Raw genomic sequence first — 18541 nt, forward strand, 5'->3', positions numbered from 1 at the left:
AGCTTATATCCAATGGACCATTTTGTGGCTTCCTTTTGCCCCATTAAGCAAGTCCCATTGTGACGAAGATTATGATAATGATGAGACTGTATCAGGATGATACCTCCCCCCCCCCCTCAACTTCTTATCCATGCTTCCTTGAGGTGGGGTTAACTTGTTGAAGACTAGTTCCAAGTACTGTATACGCTGTTATTTTTGTGTACAGATATTTTCGCGAATGATGAGGTCATAGACATTTTCGTGAGATGTTGTTTTTCGCGAATCAATGCTGACCTTTACATTAATGCTCTATTAACACAGCGCATGGAGGCATTTTCGCGTGTTGTTAAATTTGCCATCCAATAGTGATTCGCGAAATTCGCGAAAATTAAACCCCTCGCGAAAATAACAGCTTATATAGTACTCGGGCAGGTGTCTGTGGAATATGTGTTTTGTAGCAGTATCGGTCCATCCTCAATGGGTAAAGGCTGTGTCAAATGCAGATGTGGGTAAATATCTTTGACATTTCGTCAGTCCCTAGCACAAAGGAGAGGAGAGCTTTGTCAGCAAGAACCCTCTACTCAGAATAAGGACGTAACTCCAAGAAATTATGACCTTGTTTCTATCGTGGCTGCCAACAAAGCATCAGACTATGTACTCGTGCCTCAGGGAATGTATTTCGTCATAAGTGTGCAATCGGTTTGACCATATTTGATAGCTCATCAAGACCCAATTTAATTGTGATAGATCTATCTCTTTCTCGCGCTGTGCAAAATAAAGAACCTTTGCTTGACAAACTAACTGTGCTTTGATTAACATATTACACTGTAATTGAACAACATGCCGTACTCTGTGACTAATTAAGAACGTGCGTGTTGTCCTTGATAGCAGACAAAGTTGAATGATCTTGTGATATAGGACTTTACTTCTATGGGATCATAAAAACTGAGTAAGAATGAGTTTAGCCTTTTAGGTATAAATGTTTCTGTATCTGCTGGAGTGTGCTGTTTACCTTGAGAGTATGACACAGTGACAGGTTTCTGTTTGGCGTACATGTTTTGTTTTCGTTTTGGTCTTGACATTGATTGATGTGCCTTGATATCTCATCACATGTACATGTATCAGTACCTACGTGATACAACTGGTGCAGTAGATTAACGGATATTTGTATCTATGCAATGGATGGGGACGTGAGGAAATTTTGGAAAAATATTACTGCAAGGACACAAATAGAGAGGTAGCTGTGACACTCTTGACATTTAGTTTAGGGAATTCAGTCTAAAGTCCATGGTAAGACAATGCACACGAATGTAACTCAACAGCAAAGTCCATGCCTTGATGTGTGTCCCAATGACAATTGGGTACAGAAATAACTACATGTTTTGCAAAAGTGTATCACGGGTCAAGAAGGTAATTGCATCAGCTGTCTGTCAGTGCTTATTCCGATGTTATTCTGAAGCAGACTGCACTGGATATTACTTTTTTTACCACAGAAGCACAATAAATGTGAAATGATAGTTTGTTGCAATTGGAAAGTCTGGGTGTGTGTGTGAGTGTGGAGGGGGAGAGAGGAACGGAGGCATGATGGAGAAAAAAACAGTGAAGGCCTGAGCAACTGTAAATGAAATTGAAATGTGTATCTGCCTATGTTAGAATATGTTTTCTGCTTTTTCTAGTTTGACTGCCGGCGCAAAGAGATATGATTTTACCAGGGAAAAATTGAAGAAATGCTCTCCAAATTCAGCAAGATGGTCCACATCTTTTAATGTTTATCATTGATACAGTTCATTATTCTGAAGGTTCATTGATCCAAAAATTAACAAAGTTCATTATTCCGAAGGTATGTTAATCCAAAAATGAACTAAGGTTAATTATTCCAAAGGTTCTTTAACCTGTTGAGGACGTACTGATTTTGCCTACAACACACATTTCCCATAGACACCTGCCCGAGTATACTCGGGACTCGTCCTCAACGGGGTTAAACAGAAAATAAAACCGGGAGGTTCATTATTCAGAAGAGGTGTCAATCAAAAAAACCCCAAGAAAACAAACAAACAGATTTATAATTTTGAAGGTTTGTTTTTATCCCTGTCTTTACATTTTCCAATTAAACGAATCTTTGGAATAACAACTTATTTCATGTTCACATGAGTAACCCTTCGGGATAATGAACCATATTTTATTTTCGGATTAACGAACTTTCGAATAGTGAAACTTATTTCATTTTAGGAATTATGAACCTTCAGAAAAACGCCACAAATATTTGGATTAATGAACCTCTAGGTAATCCATATTTTTGTGTTGTGGAATGGCGAACCATCAGATAATGAATCTTATTGCGTTATGGATTAAAGAACCTTCAGAATAACAAACACCACCTACTTTTCATTACCATTAGTAAAGTGACATGTTAAGGAATACTTTGCAGCACTTTGATAGCAGTTGAGTTTCTAACTCTCATAAGTTACTTACACAAGGTGATAGATTATAAAGAGTAGTAATCAGTAAGCAAGTAGTGTTGGGTATATAGAATGACTGGGCACAATTCATGAATAAGTCCCTGAATGTTTGCCTTGTTGAAGTCTTAGCAAGCATAATGGAATTTTATTTAAAAAAAAGAAAGAAGTGGCAGGACAATGACCAACAAAACATAGTGATATGATGCAATATTGCTAACAGTTGTATGTGTCTTATCCTGCTCAGTGAAGGATGTGATTACGTGTTTTATATCCCACAAGATATTTTTTTCTATATTTCTAAATTGTTGTCTGTTCTACATTCTATATAAAAATGATTGACCTTCAAGGTAGTTGTCAGATAATACAGTCATTAATCTCTGAATTCTCTTCCTTCAGTCCAACCCAGAATCTGTGTACATGGTGATGAGTTCAGTGCAGGCTGATGTCCTGAGGTCAAACAAGGTCAACATTCCCGGAAGTAAGTTCTTGGTTTGATTGCAAATGATGTGAAATGAGTATTTTGCCACTTTCACAATCCATTGGCGGATCCAGAGGGGGGTGAATTTTACACGGCTGCTGGTGGAACGGAAGTGGCTGCCACCCACTTGCGTTGAGCTGGTATACAATCGAATAGGTGTTAGCCTTTTGCAAAGGCAGTTCGCAATAATTTGTGGACGTGCAGTGACAGCAATTGTAGTGACCTGCGAGCGGAGCTGAGCAAGCTGTGTGCGAGTCTACTGCCCACTGTGACCAGGGTGGTGAGACGAAAACTTGCTGTGCACAGTCTTTTGGAAATCAAAATGATTATAAACCTGCTAATGGTTTGGTGTAGCTATTTATGCAGTTTAAAGTACTGCATCAATTCTTAGGTTTACTCATATTCTTTACAGAAAATTCCTTCCTCCTTGTCTTAACCTGTCTTGGTCCTACACAAACAAATCGGGAAAGTACTGCTCACCTGGAAACTTTACCCGCTCAACGCTAGTGGCGCACTCCTTAAAAATCCCACAATTCCAAACAGCAGCGCTTCACTTTTCGACCGAGAGTTTATCATCTTACGTAGTGTGTAGGATCTGTGATTATAGCGCCAAGATTTACACGATATAACCCTGTTGGTATCCATCTGTATTTTCATGGCAGCTGACCACACCCCAGTTGAACTAGGGATTTTCTGATTCAAGCTAATCACATTTTGTATGTGTTCCCTCCCTCTTCCAGTTGTGGATGGTCTGGACTAAGACAGCCAAGAAGACCCTTCGATGCAATATGATAAGGAGTGAAAGCCAGCTGGTGAGGGAAGGTACAAACTCTCTCATGCATGAATGATTTTTGATGCGTTGGATGTCGCATCACCAACATTCTAGCCCAACACCGGAAGAAGAACTGCTCCACTAACTCATTGCATGCAAAGCCACTAATTACTATAACTCTTTCACAACCGAGCAAAGAGGTGATGTTTCTGAAGCCTGCAAAGCATCAATTCAACCTTCAGAGTTCAGGGAGTTAACACAACTTGCATGTACAGCGGAGATATTGAAGTTAGCAGACCATATTTGAAGGCTTTCTCCTGCTTTTGATGAATTAAGCACAAAGTCTTACCTGGATCAGACCACGTCAGTAGTGAAAAATTAAATTTCACCTTGAATTGTGTGTGTGATTTTTTTAAATCTATGCTTCAGGCATCTTCTTGGCACCATGGGATGAAACAATTTGGCCAAAACTTAAAGGGATGGTACAGTATTGGTGGAGATGAGAATTGGGCTTTTAACTTTTTGTGAGATACCAAGAAAACACTTATGATATTGTACAGAGCATACCATTTTAAGAGGAATTCAATGTTTATTTGATGAAAATCGGGTTTGGAATGACTGAAACATCGAAAAACAAAGTAAAACAAAGCGATCGTAATAAAGTGTGGGTCCCACACTTTATTAGAATCGCTCTTTTTTGGATATCTTAGCCATTTCAAAACCAATTTTCATCAAATAAACGTTGAATTCCTCATAGAATTACATGCTCTTTCATATTTCATAAGAGGTTTCTCATTATCTCACCAAAAAGGGTGAGAAACCTGAAATTAGGTCTCAACCAAAACTGTACGATCCCTTTAATCCAAAGAAAAAGAAAAGAAGAGAGAATTTACGGTTTGTTTTGTTTTGAGAAGAAATATGCATTTTGCCACAAGTGCTTTGATACAAATCTGGAAAAAAACATTTGATTGGTGATGATAGTCGTGGATAGAAAGAAACCAAATGAGAAAGCATGATGTGTCTGCAGTAGAAAAAGAAATACTACAAGTCAATACAGCATAAGAGGAATAACTAATCAAGCATTGCTATTTGACAACTGAATGAGGTATAATTGTAATATTAAAACAACCCACGATTAGCGTGATACAGAATTCTTTATCAGTATGTCTCATTTATAAACTTTGTAGCTTCATCCAGCGATTGCCTTATGGCGGGTGTTAGCTTTGGTGAAAAAATCATTCGCCGTTTGGAAAGTCTACAGGTCTAGAGCAGAACCAACCTAGCTAGTCAAACAATAAAGTTGATTGAAGCTTGAAACACCACAAGAAACAATCAGCCTGCTTCTGTTTGAGGCACATGTAGTGTCAATTGTCCCCTGTAGGTTGAATAACTTAAAGGCTGGCTATGTAATAGTTTGTCCTTTAGTACTTTGATGATATTGTCCTGATGTTTGTCATGGAGGTCAAACAGAAGACAATGTCTAACGGTCACTTCTGATAATCCAGTCAAGTGACCATGGTACAGGTATTGTCCAGCAAGGCCATTCTTCTTTGAACAAGCCAGTCAAAACATGTCTTTGGTTGAGTCATTCACCACCAAATCCTGATGCCGATACATTCTGTCCATTGTGGTAGTACTGAAGAAAGCCTTCTACCCTTCTTATCTTGCTGAAAAGCATGATATTTGACACTGATGAGAATGTTATGTCATTACCAATAGCATCACATGTTATTTTGTCTGATGCACAGCATCACATTATAACTACTTTTCATTTTGATAATTGGGCATTTCAATATATCTGTACAGTGTATGTGAAACAAGTAGTGTCAGTCACCTGCAATTATTGAATTACAGTCAATGTAGAAGACATTCATATAAAATACCCCAAATATAATTGCATGATAATCCCATCTTCGGAAAACTTAGACAGTGGATACAAATAAATATTTCAATTAATCAGCAACATAAGAATAATAGTGATATAGTGTAAAATTGCTCTAATTGTGGATATGGTATGTTGGGTTGTTTTTCTTGACCTTTGAGAGCAATGTCCACATTTTAAGTCCATCGGAGGAGATGGTAACTCTCTGGCCCACTGCCATCCAATGAGTCATGGTCACTGGTTTGACTGTTGGCTGGTCAAGATGGCACACAGTATTAACTGGTGTTTGTTTGTCTGTTTGTTTGTTTTGTTTTGTTTGTTTATTGTTCTTTGGTTTGACCTTTATCAGATATGACGACACAAACATGTGAAACAAAGTGATAATTGTTGCACTAAACATCAACCAGTAGGTTGCTGTATAAAGTCATGCATCAATATTCACACAAACTTACTTCTTCACAGAAATATGCTACCCTATGGTTTACATTTTCCTGAAAGAGATGGTAGAATGACCATGAAATTTCCATTTTTATTTGGAAGTTTTGCGATATTTTTGCATATATTATCATTATTGTACATTGTTATCAAGTTGTATACATTGTAAATCTATAAATATTGCAAATAGATTATGTTTATATGCACTTCTTGTATATACAAAATGATTTGAAATAAAATCTATACTATGCATATGAGTGCCTCAATGAAGTCGGATCATTCTGTGTCAATAAATAGCTCTGGTGTTATCACATGATCAAGAGAAGGACCTACAAAGGGTGCTAAAGGATCTAATTTACGTCCATGTCAGGCAATTTGTCAAATCAGCTCAATAAAAAACAATTTGACGCTAGAATTTTGTGATATTTTTGCATAATGTTGTATAATTTCATCACTTTGAATAATTGTGACCCGCTACAACAAAAGGATCCTAAAGTCACTGACTGCTGAGCCGAGAATAACGAGTTTGAAGTCAGATTATCAAAACTGTTTAAAACAATCAGATTTCTGTTTTTAAAATAATGTTGTAGTCTAATGTTTTGTCTATCATCTGCCAAAATTTTGAAGCTAAATGATCAAAGGAAAGGCAAGTAATAAGCGTTTTCCTGGGCCTTGATTTTCCAACTTTCAACGTAACAGAAACGTGTCCGAAGATTTGTATTTAGCGCCGCAGCTAGACTCCACCCCTAGCAACGAGGAAGTGATCTTATTGGTCAGTGCATGGAATCCTGATTACTGATTGGTCATGCGTAGACCACTGGGCGCCAAGCTTGAATGAACATCGAGGAGGTCGCTAGGAGCATACCTTCTATTGTCAAGCGGGGAAAACTGTCTCGCCTCCCCTTGATCATGACAGCGTCGGAAGGAAAACGTTGAAGGCGTTTTTCTCGAAACTCTGATTTCCTCGACCACTTGACTGGCGCTAATAAAATCACTGATATCTCCGCAACTGAGTACTTTTAGGAGTTGTGTTATATATGAAATTATAGCAGAAAAATAAGGGAATTATGTCATGCCTTTTTCAGAAAATTGTCTTCCCCCGAATTTCGGATCCTTTTGTTGTAGTGGGTCACAATTATTCAGTACCCACTGCATGCTATAACAATTAGAAACATTACTACACCAGCTGCTGGGTGAAAGCTTTGTGGTCTATTAAATGGATATGATGCCTACAGTATGTGTGTGCTGATCAGAAGGTCATAGGATCCAATCCTACCCGAGCATGAATGCCCATGACTGCTTTTAACCGTGGCTGTTACTACAAACACTGATTAATTAGATGCTCATTTTGGTAGTCAATGTAGGGTAATTTGTCAAACAATCACAATAAATGATCATTACTTCCTGTGTGTAGGGGTCCTTCCCTCCCCCCCCCCCCCCAAAAAAAAAGAAATCCATAACTAAACAAAACAAGAAATATGAAACAAAACTAACCACCCTATTAATCAATTGAAAAACAAGCAAAGTGAAGTACTAGTAATCAAAACAAAACAAAAAAAAAGGAGAAAATAATAAGATACATTATATAAGATTGTAGAGGTCAATCTTTGACATGGTTTATATTGGATTTGGATTGGATTTATTTATTCAATACTCCATTAAAACCATACAAACAAACAGAGAAAATACAATACATATAAGTACAAATACATTACATTTAAATTCATGTCGTCAAATTTGTATAAAATAACTGATATGACTGCAACGGATACAAAATATAAACGTCAACATAAGAGATCATGAAGCATTAGGAACTTGACAGGAAGGCGGTGCCTTATATGAAGCCAAGTCCTTTAACATGTACCAAACGAATATCATATATATTACAAAGTTACAAACAGCAGCACAAAAAAAAAACAAAAAAACAAAACAAAACAAAACAAAACATAGACACACAAACACATTAAACAAAAAGTATATGTATAGTCTTATCAAAAATATTTTCTATGATACATTTATTCTAAAGGTTGTCTGTCACTTAAATACTGCTTAAGATGGGTTTTAAAAATCGTAAAAGTCTGACTTGACTTTATTTCCTCTGGTAACTCATTCCATATTTTCGGTCCATTATAAAATATTGACTTTTGATACGAGCTTAATCTTACAAATGGCAAGTGATAATTAAAAAAGTTTCTTGTTATACATGTATGCACCTGGCTATTGAGCTTAAAGTAATTAGTTAATACTCCAGGAAGCATATTATGAGAACACGAAAACATAAATATTGCACTTTGATATATATACATATTATAAATATTAAGAATTTTCAGACGATCAAATATTGGCATTGTATGAGCACGGTAATCGCTATGAGATACAATTCTGATTGCTTTCTTTTGTAATTTTAAAAGCCTCAACATATTTTGTTCACTACAGTTTGCCCAAATTTGTATACAATAATTCAAATAAGGCAGAAAGATAATCTGAAGCACTTTATTTTTAATGCAAGTGAGTATCGAATGTCAATTGGGTGTGTGTGTGGGGGGGGGGGGGGGATGGGGAACTGGGCTTAAGATGGATGGTATTTTAGCATATCATCGCTGGGGTGACAAGACCTTGTATCTACAAAGTGTCAAATGTTCAGGAGGGCAAAAAATCATGGCAGCCAAAGCATCTTAATATCAAATGGGAGAGCCTTTCCTTTGACATGCCTTGGTGGCTTCAATTTTAGGGAAAGATGCAAAGATTTGAGTAGAATGGCCTTTAACTGATTATTCATTCATTCATTCATTCATTTATTTCCATATCAAAACATAACATCTACAAAACACAATTGCCTTGGTACATTAATACATTTTGAATAGAGGGATCATAGAAAGCACACACAAGGCTTGTTGGAAATGATCCCCTACAAACAATTATCAATACATTTCAACTAAACAATTATCATACAAATTCAATTGATAAAACAAAGGTGGAAGATACAATGAAAAGAGAAGAAAAGAGGCAGAGGTGGAAACAATGCATACTTATACTTGCAGTTTCGGATACATTTCATCAAAAATATATTTTTTATTAAGCCTTTTAAATTGACGTAAGGTCTTACTACTCCTGACTGTTGGAAGAAGAGTATTCCAAAGAATAGGGCCATGGTAAAAAATGGAGGATTGAGTTTTTGAAATCCGGTTTAATGGTGTGTGAATATTTTTTGCATTCCTGGTATTATAATTGTGTATAGAACAATTCAAAGTGAAATGGTTGTGAAATACTTCAGAAAGAACATTGTTGGAAACTTTAAACATAAAAATCATACTTTCCAAAGAAATAAATTCTTGAACAGGTAAAATTTTCATCTTAAGAAATAATGGCTTACTGGGAGCTAAATATGAAGAGTTGGTTATCAAACGAATACTGCGTTTCTGTAATTTATGAATACGATCAATATTTTTCTTTGTAGTAAAACCCCAAACAATACTACAATATTTTATGTGAACTGAAACAAACGAATAATACAGCATCTTTAAAATATTCTGTGGAAGAAATTGTAATTTGTACAGAACACCAATACTTTTCGATATTGTTGAACATATATCATTCACGTGAGAATTCCAGGACAATTTATCATCAATAAAAACACCCAAAAATTTTATATCATATACTCGTTTAATTTCCTCATCTCTATACATCAATTTCAAATTACTGTCAATTTTAATTCTTGTTCCAAATAATATATAATTGGTCTTATCAACATTCAAAATCAATTTGTTTACCGACAACCAATTTCCTATACAATCAAGTTGAACATTTATATTATAAAATAATGTCTTTGGGTCTGTGCCTTTACAGAATACACTTGTGTCATCTGCAAATAATATATAATCTACATCATATTATTTCATTATCTCACCATTAGTCAAAAAAAGAAGAAGAAAAAAATTATTTTCCCACAAATTTCAGGTACTGTAAAAGTGGATATTTTCGTGCGAATAATTTTTCTAGCTCAGCCGTGTAAAAAGAGTTTTGCATGTTTTGACTTCATGGAATCAAGTCATCAACTACTGGAACATATGGTGAGCAAAAATATTCGCTTGCTTTTATTTTCGTGCTAGTTTCTGGTTGTGCGAATTGCGGAAAATTTCAACACCACGAAAATGTCCAATTTTACAGTACGAGGTCTTGTCATCCCAGGGATGATATATGGATGTATGTCTCCCTATAAAGATAATGGTGGGTTTTCACTGCCAATGGCCCTGTTTCATAAAGCTGTTCGCAAAGTTACAAACAACTTACGAGCGACTGGTGATCAGTATTGATGTGCTATACTTATCAGAATTTCCATAATTCAGCACAAGAACTGATCACCAGTCGCTCGTAAGTTGTTCGTAACTTTACGAACAGCTTTATGAAACAGGGCCCTGACAGATCTACTTGATCTGTCAGCGCCATCAAATCATTTTGGCCTTGTCAGGCTCGCTCAGCAAGGGCAATTGGGGTCAGTTGGGGTCAATCTACCTTGATTGGCATTGGTCTGGCTTCCTTCACAATATATATACATGTATATTTTTTTTTGACTGTCAAACCCATGTTATGTTTTAAAGCATGCATCAAATCACAGTCATACTGTATGCCTCATCACCAAGACCAAGGTGTGCTGTAAATTGGGACAGGGTAAGCAAAGAATGCCATATCAGCCTGTCGTGGTCGTTACCCCCAATGATATTTGACAGATGACATTTGATAATGTCTTTCAATGTCAATAAAATATCTATGTGTTCATCAGTGAACAATGACTGCTCCTTTCTCATTGTTTTGATAAGGGTAATATTCTTCGATATTCTACTGATGTGGAGATAGTTTGTTCTTTGGTGCAGTGTGCAGAGCACGTGAACTGCTGATTGGCATGAGCATGTCTTATCTCAGCCACCAAACCAAACACTTCTTTTTTAATAGGTTTGTACATTGTATTTCAGTATGAATTAGTCAGAAGGTGAGGAATAATTAGACATTGCAAAGGTCAAGAGACGTAAAGTTCACCTCAGTTATTTGTTCAGAGGTGCAGTGTGCAAAAAAGGAGACTGGCACCCAGCCCACATCAAAATATTGGTTGCGAGTCCTGTGCAAGGACTAGACTGTTTAGAGAAGAAGAGAGCGTATGTGAACTAGAATTCAATTCGAGTCATAATGAAAGACAATGATTTGTCAAATGGGATGTAGTACAGATGTTGTAATTACTGACAATACACTGTAGTATCAATTATGCATTTATGCGGAGAATCGAACCAGACTTTGATACCCCAGGCAGCTAACATTCAAACAACATTTTGCATAAATCCTTTTATTTCAGGTCACTACATTTCTTTTTCGGGCTTCCAAAATGTATAAACTGAAAAATTTATGGGCTCAAGCGGGCTGTAATAGGCCATTAGAAAAAAAAGTGTTTGTTTCAAACACTGATGAAAACACAACATTGATGATGACTAATGAGTGAAATGTGGAATGTTCAATTTAATTGGTGCTATGTGCATTGTAACTGAGTACTCTATTGCCCATTACAAAGTACATGTCAAGAATTAGGTACAAAATAAATATAAACCCCATTTTATTTACTGTTTTGTAAAATTTGATACAAAGAACATAGGACAGAGCCCCTGCTCACTTTCCACTCCTAGGAGTTTAAACAGACAAATCCTTAAAAATCAGAGCAGAATTCTAGAGGTGATGTTCTCTTAGGTTCCTCTAGGTTGATATCCCATCTCGTTCCTATGGAAACATTTTTGCAAATCCTATACCAGCACTTCTAGACTCGATATACCATCTTGTTCCCAAGTTAGAATGCCCTTGACACAATGTCCTGGATGTCCCCAAATTGTCACCTTATCTCTCTCTAGAAAAGAAAGAAAACATGTTGGCATAAATATTTTAGATTTTGTTATTCTTCTCATTTCAATTGTGGGTCGCCTCGGAAGCATTTGTTATGCCTAAAACACAAAAGTGCACGGTGTACCAACGTGCTGTGTTTGATCTACGTCCATTGTTCACGAGATCATGTTATCATCTGATTAAAAACAGCTGACCTTGTTGTAACAATGATATCTCTCGTCAAGAGAGCAAAGTCCTAAGACTGGGCTCTCTATCTCCTTGTGTCTTTAACTTTTGTATTTGTTGCCCCACCCCCACAAGAAAAAGGGGAAGAATAAGAAGAAAATAGTTCTTCTTAGCGTATGACAGTGTAACCATAACCAATCTACTCTTGAATCAGTTGTATAATGTTGTATAAGAGTAACTACGGAATTGTGCCAGGTGGACGAAATGATTTGATGCAAGTTTGCAGCATTTTCTTGATGCAGACTTTATGGAAGTAATCCATGGAAGATAGGTAGTTATACCCCCACCCACACATAGTGTGTAGGGGGGGTATATAGGAATCATCCTGAGGTCGGGTGGCCGGTCGGTCGGTCGGTCGGTCGGTCGGTCGGGCGGGCGGTCGGGCGGTCGGGCGGTCGGGCGGTCGGGCGGTCGGTCCGTTGCAAAATCTTGTGGGTCGAACTCCTCTCTCATTTTTCGAGCAATTGACCCCAAATTTGGCATGTGTGACCGCTATCAAAGGTAGATGTGCAAGACACCTTTTTCGTTAGTATCGCATAATGCGTTGCCATGGAAACGGCATATTTTCGTAAAAACTTGTGGATCGAACTACTCTCTCATTTTTTGAGCAATTATCCCCAAATTTAGCATGTGTGACTGCTATCAAAGGGAGATGTGTAAGACACCTTTTTCGTTAGTATTGCATAATGAGTTGCCATGGCAACGGCAAATTTTTAAAAAATCTAGCAAAATGTTGTGGATCGAACTCCTCTCTCATTTTTTGAGCAATTGACCCCAAATTTGGCATGTGTGACTGCTATCAAAGGTAGATGTGCAAGACACCTTTTTTATTAGTATCGCATAATGCGTTGCCATGGCAACGGCATATTTTCATAAAAACTTGTGGATCGAACAACTTTCTCATTTTTTGAGCAATCAACTTCAAATTTGGCATGTGTGACCACTATCACAGGCAGATGTGCAAGAGACCTTTTTCGTGAGTATTTCATAATGCGTTGCCATGGCAACGGAAGATTTTCATATAAATCTTATAAAATCTTGTGGATTGCTCTAATCTCTTAGTTTTGTAGCAATTCAGTTTGAATTTGGGATATGCGATCAATGTAATGTATATTTGTACAAAACACATTTGATGTGTGTGGTGATGAATCTGTTGCCATGGCGACAGAATTTTTTTTTTACCAATCATACAAAAATGTGTGGATTAGTCTAACTCCTTCAGTTTTCAAGCATTTGGCTTAAAAATTGGCACATGTGACCACTATTGTATATAGATGTGCATACTTACTACTTCATCATTATTTATCAATGTGTTGCCATGGTAACAGCGTAGTTTGAATGAAAGTCATACGAAAATATTGTGGATGAAGTTAACTCCCTCAGTCTTAGAGCATTTGACTTGAAATTTGGCACACATGACCACTATAGTATATAGATGTGCAAACTTAATCTTTCGTCAGTGATGAACAATGCGTTGCCATGGTAACAGCTTTTTTAAACCAAAAAACATACAAAAATATTGTGGATTCAGCTAACTTTCTTTAGTCTTCAAGCGTTTAGCTAGAAATTTGGCACACATTACCACTGTGGTATGTAGATGTGCAGAGGTAATCTTTCGGCAGTGGTGATCAATGCGTTGCCATGGTAACAGCATATTTTGAATGAAAATCATACAAAAATATCGTGGATTCAGTTAAATCCCTCACTCTTTGAGCATTTGGCTTGAAATTTGGCACATGCAACCACTATAGCATATAGATGTGCAAACTTAATCTTTCGTCAGTGGTGAACAATGGGTTGCCATGGTAACAGCAGCTTTTCACTAAAATGCATACAAAAATATTGTGAATTCAGGTAGCTACCTCAGTCTTTGAGCATTAAGCTTGAAATTTGGCACATGTGACCACTATAGTACATAGATGAGCATACATAGTCTTTGCTCATTGTTGATCAATGTGTTGCCATGGTAACAATATATTTTTAATGAAAATCATGCAAAAATATTTTGGATTCAGTTAACTCCCTCAGTCTTTGAGCATTTGGCTTGAAATTTGGCACAGGTGACCACTATAGCATATAGATGTTCAAACTTAATCTGTCATTATTGTTGAACAATGCGTTGCCATGGTAACAACATTTTTTCACCAAAAAGCATGTGGGTTCCACCAACTCCCTCAGTCTTTGAGCATTTAGCTTGAAATTTGGCACACCTGACCACTATGGTATGTAGATGTGCAAACTTAACCTTTCGTCATTGTTGATCATTGTGTTGCCATGGTAACAGCATAGTTTGAATGAAAATCAATACAAAGATATTGTGGATTCAGGTAACTCCCTCAGTCTTTGAGCGTTTGGCTTGAAATTTGGCACATGCAACCATTGTAGTACAGAGATATGCCAACTTTGTATTTCATCATTGTTGAACAATATGTTGCCATGGTAACAGTGCATTTTGAATGAAAATCATACAAACATTTCGATTAGATCCTAACTCTCTATGTTTAGAGCATTTTGGCTTCATATTTGGCACATGTTACCTCTACATTACCTAGATGTGCAAAAACTCTTTTGTCAGTGTTGAAAATGTGTTGCCATGGTAACAGTATATTTTGAATGAAAATGATACACTAATATTGTGAATTCAACTAAGCCCCTCATCCTGTTAGCATTTGGCTTGAAATTTGGCACATGTGATGGCTATGATATATAGTTGTGCAAAACTTCATTTTTTTTTCTTATTATCCAACATTGTGTTGCGCCATGGTTATACAATTTTTAATAAAAACCATAAAAATCGTCAGTTTATTTATCTTGCTCACTCAGTTTTTGAGCACTTGACTTGAGATGTGGGACATTTGACTAACAGTGAGCAATACATTTTTTTTCTGTTGGACAGTGCATTGCCTTGGTAATTTTTTTTTTTCATTAAAAAGTTAAAAAAATCCTGGTTCAGCTAATTTCCTCAGTTGTGGGTGGGGGTATATTAATCACAATGAGTGATAGTTCTAGTTCATTTTAGAGATACCAAAACCTATCCTCTAGCAAAGGAGGAATAAGAAGAAATTGATTTGGCATTCAACAGGAATCAGATGAAGAAAATGACAGCAATTCTGTTACCTCTCATAAAATTACTTATTAGCCCCTGTGTTATCCATTGATGATTCTTGTGTATGAAATATCAATAGCATTTGAGAGATAATGGACATAAGAGACTTACATATAAATGGAGCAGTAATGATTATAGCATAACTGCAGTGTCATATAATTCTAATCTTTGTTGGCATGTTCATTCTTAAGATACAATATATTTTTTAGATTTGAGTGTCAACTGTATGATAGTTGTGTAATTGCAAAAATACTGCCTCCCATATCTCTGTCTCCAAGGAGGAAAATCTTTAAGTTTTCTCCTGAAAAGGGATCATAGCTATTACTCATTCTGTCGCTGTGGTTCTTTTAAGTGTCATTTTGCAAAATATATGGCATATACAGTATAGCAGCCATAAACATATTTTTTCTTAAAACGAATTTATACAAGTGAGCTATAATTCAGGGCATGCGGTTCCTGATGAGTCCAAACTAGTTTGAGATTGGCAAGAGGGGCTCTGTGTCAACAACCCCATCATCGCGACGAAGAAGTCTCTTGCCTTTTGATCGGCTGTAATCTGATCGCAAGCCGTTATCTCTTTTCGCCCTGGCGTGAATGAGGTCAGGGAGGGTTGTATTCAACCATATACTGACTGGAGGAACTTCAGTCATCGATGACTGCTGCGATACTTTGTTTCAGAGAGATTTTGGCTGCCCCTGGTTCTTTTTTCTTGGAGCCAAAGCAGGCATAGCTTGCTTTTTCTTGCATTTCAGAGTCCTTTATTTTGAGAATGCGGTAGAAGAGTTATCCACTCAAAATGAGGAATACTGTCTTGTTTCTGCTTACATTGGTGACCCTGGAAACCATTGGATTTTCTATTGCACTCCGGAAACCTACATGTGGTAAGTTTTCCAATAGATCTATATCCAATGGCAAATATTCAATGTGTATCATGTTCTTTATTGTACAGTCAGTAGCATTATACATACCAGTGGAAGGAAAACTAAATTTTACACTCTTATGGACATGGATTAGCAGAAAGGGAGTGTGCTAGTATGATATTTCAATGGTTTCTTTCTTTTAAAAGTTAGTCTGTTCATACACATGTGTGCCTGTCCTCTGATATACTGTAATAGTTCTATATATAGAAAAATTAAGATTAGTCATATCTTGATAAAGTACCAAATTCAGTACCATTACTGGCATTTTAAGTTTGTTGAGTACAAAATAAGCTTTTACTTTTACTGTGTAATATTGATGTATTACCACTGAATGATAATGAGTGTCAGATATTTCTTTCATTTGAATGTATATTTATCATTGTATGTTTGTTACATTAGGCGTTTTCACATCAGCCCGATAAAAATCCAAGCTCGAGATATTTTTTAACTTCCCCAGTCAGAAAATAGCGCGCTATTTCTAAACATCGGGCTGATGTGAAAACGCCTATTGCTTCATATATTTTTGTACTCCAGAAATATGAGAAACAGTAGAATAAAATGAAGCAAACTAAGTTTTGAATTGGTAAGGATAATAAAAATGATGTATCCATAAGATTTTGTGGCTTCTTAGTCAGATCTGCCTATTAGTCTTTTTTTCTGCTGTAGATTTTTATACAATCCTGAAAACAATAGCATTGGTTTAATAGCACTTCCTACTGAGTACTATGATGTCCAAATCGTTTTATCTATTCTCAGGTGATTTTCTTGGGGGTTTTTTGTGTTCATTTTGTAACTTTCATTAAACGTATCTGCTTGATTTGAGAATGTCCTTGTTGAAATGAAATATTCCACTCTGATACCCAATATTTACTCATTTCGGATGTGTCAAGTGTAACAAAATTGATATTTGGTAACTCACTGGATGTGAGGTGGTGGATGATTGTGTATTAGCCTTGATTAAACTGTAAAATGCTTGATTCTCTGCAAACTACTGGCTAGCTAGGGATAGTCCTACAGTGATATCTGGGTTTGGCCTACTGTATTGAATTTGTTCCATATGAGGATCACATATTCAAGAACATGAAAAATGATTGAAAGTCAAACTTATTGTACAAGCGATCTGAAGATTTCTTTATGTTTGTTATGATATGATATATGAACTAGCTCTTATTCCCCTTAATCGTAGGTTAACCTAGGCTTACATTTTGTTTCTTCGTGATGTGTTACACTTGGAATGAAGAGCTGAATTGTGAACCTGAATATTACATAACAAGGGTATATACTGTATATGCCGAATATTGTGTGAGGTTTTTATTTTTGCAAATTTCGCAAGTCGGGTGCTATTCGCAAAATCAAAGACACATAAAAATGTTGACTCTGATCCCAATGGGAACAATCCTTATGATGTACGCGTGTACATTGCTCCGTTCAGTACAGGACTCCATGATCACGAATTTAACAACTCGCGAAATTGTCGAGAATTCCTGATTTGCGAAAATTTAGACTCGCGATATATCTGGCATATACAGTACTTTGTAAGTACAGGTGACCATAAAATAAAATCTTCAGGTGAAAGTCAAATTGTCTTGTGTTTTCAAACCTTTTGTTGAAGCTGTCACTGAACTTGTACTTTTTTTTGGGGGGGGGCAGGAGGAGGTTATTCATGTATTAGAATTGAAGAATTAATTTCTGAAATTAGTTGATTTTTTTTTTTTAACTCTAAGCAATGCTCACTTTGAACAACTGGTACTGCTTACTTCTCTGAAGAATGGGTATCTTTTCTAATCACATGGTCTTGGCATTGTTGCAGATGAATCTCTACGGCTAGACTGTGAGTATCGTTACTGGTACGAGAGTCAGATCTTGACTGGTGTGAGCTTGGATGAAACTAAAGATTTTTCTGGGCTCAAACTAACTGCTGTCATCAAACTGCAGATTGTGAGCGCAGAGCACTTTTTCCTGCAGGTAATGTAATCAAAATTATACACTGCTCCTTTGTCTTTGCACATTTTGTCCATATTCAAAGGAAAAATTATTGATATTAGATTTCAATTGTTAAATGTCTACTTTTGGACCAAATATGTTTGCTTTTTGCAATCTTGATTTGAACCATGAGGTCATCAGATTTTTTGAAAACTTATTAATTACTGTAATAATGCCTTCAATTTAAGTTTCAGCATGCACTTTCTTAGATTCTCATTTGACATATAATGAAAAATAGATAATTTCACACAAATGGGAAAACTGATCAGAAATATACAATATGAATGAAAATGAGTAAAGAAAATGGGGTATCATCAGGATTTGTTTGCAGTGCATTACTGTATATGCTGTATATTTCAAGTGATTTTTATTTTCATGAATTTTGCGAATTGGGCACTATTCTCAAATTTTAAAACACAAAC

At 36.4% G+C, this 18541-nt stretch overlaps 1 protein-coding gene across 1 annotated transcript in view; it reads left to right on the plus strand.

Annotated features, from left to right (window-relative positions):
* Positions 1-2834: 2834 nt before the first annotated feature.
* LOC139741545 (uncharacterized) overlaps positions 2835-18541 on the plus strand; it is a gene marked incomplete at its 5' end in the record, with an annotated part of 56152 nt that continues 40445 nt past the window's right edge. Inside the window, 3 exons of the mRNA XM_071652127.1 lie at positions 2835-2927; positions 3657-3738; positions 17947-18101. Of these exons, the coding sequence (XP_071508228.1) occupies positions 2835-2927; positions 3657-3738; positions 17947-18101 (330 nt within the window). The remainder of the gene's footprint in view (positions 2928-3656; positions 3739-17946; positions 18102-18541) is intronic.

Source organism: Diadema antillarum, unplaced genomic scaffold (assembly GCF_040938485.1).
Source record: "Diadema antillarum isolate AM-2024a unplaced genomic scaffold, OU_Dant_1.0 scf00000031, whole genome shotgun sequence".
NCBI lineage: Eukaryota > Metazoa > Echinodermata > Echinoidea > Diadematoida > Diadematidae > Diadema > Diadema antillarum.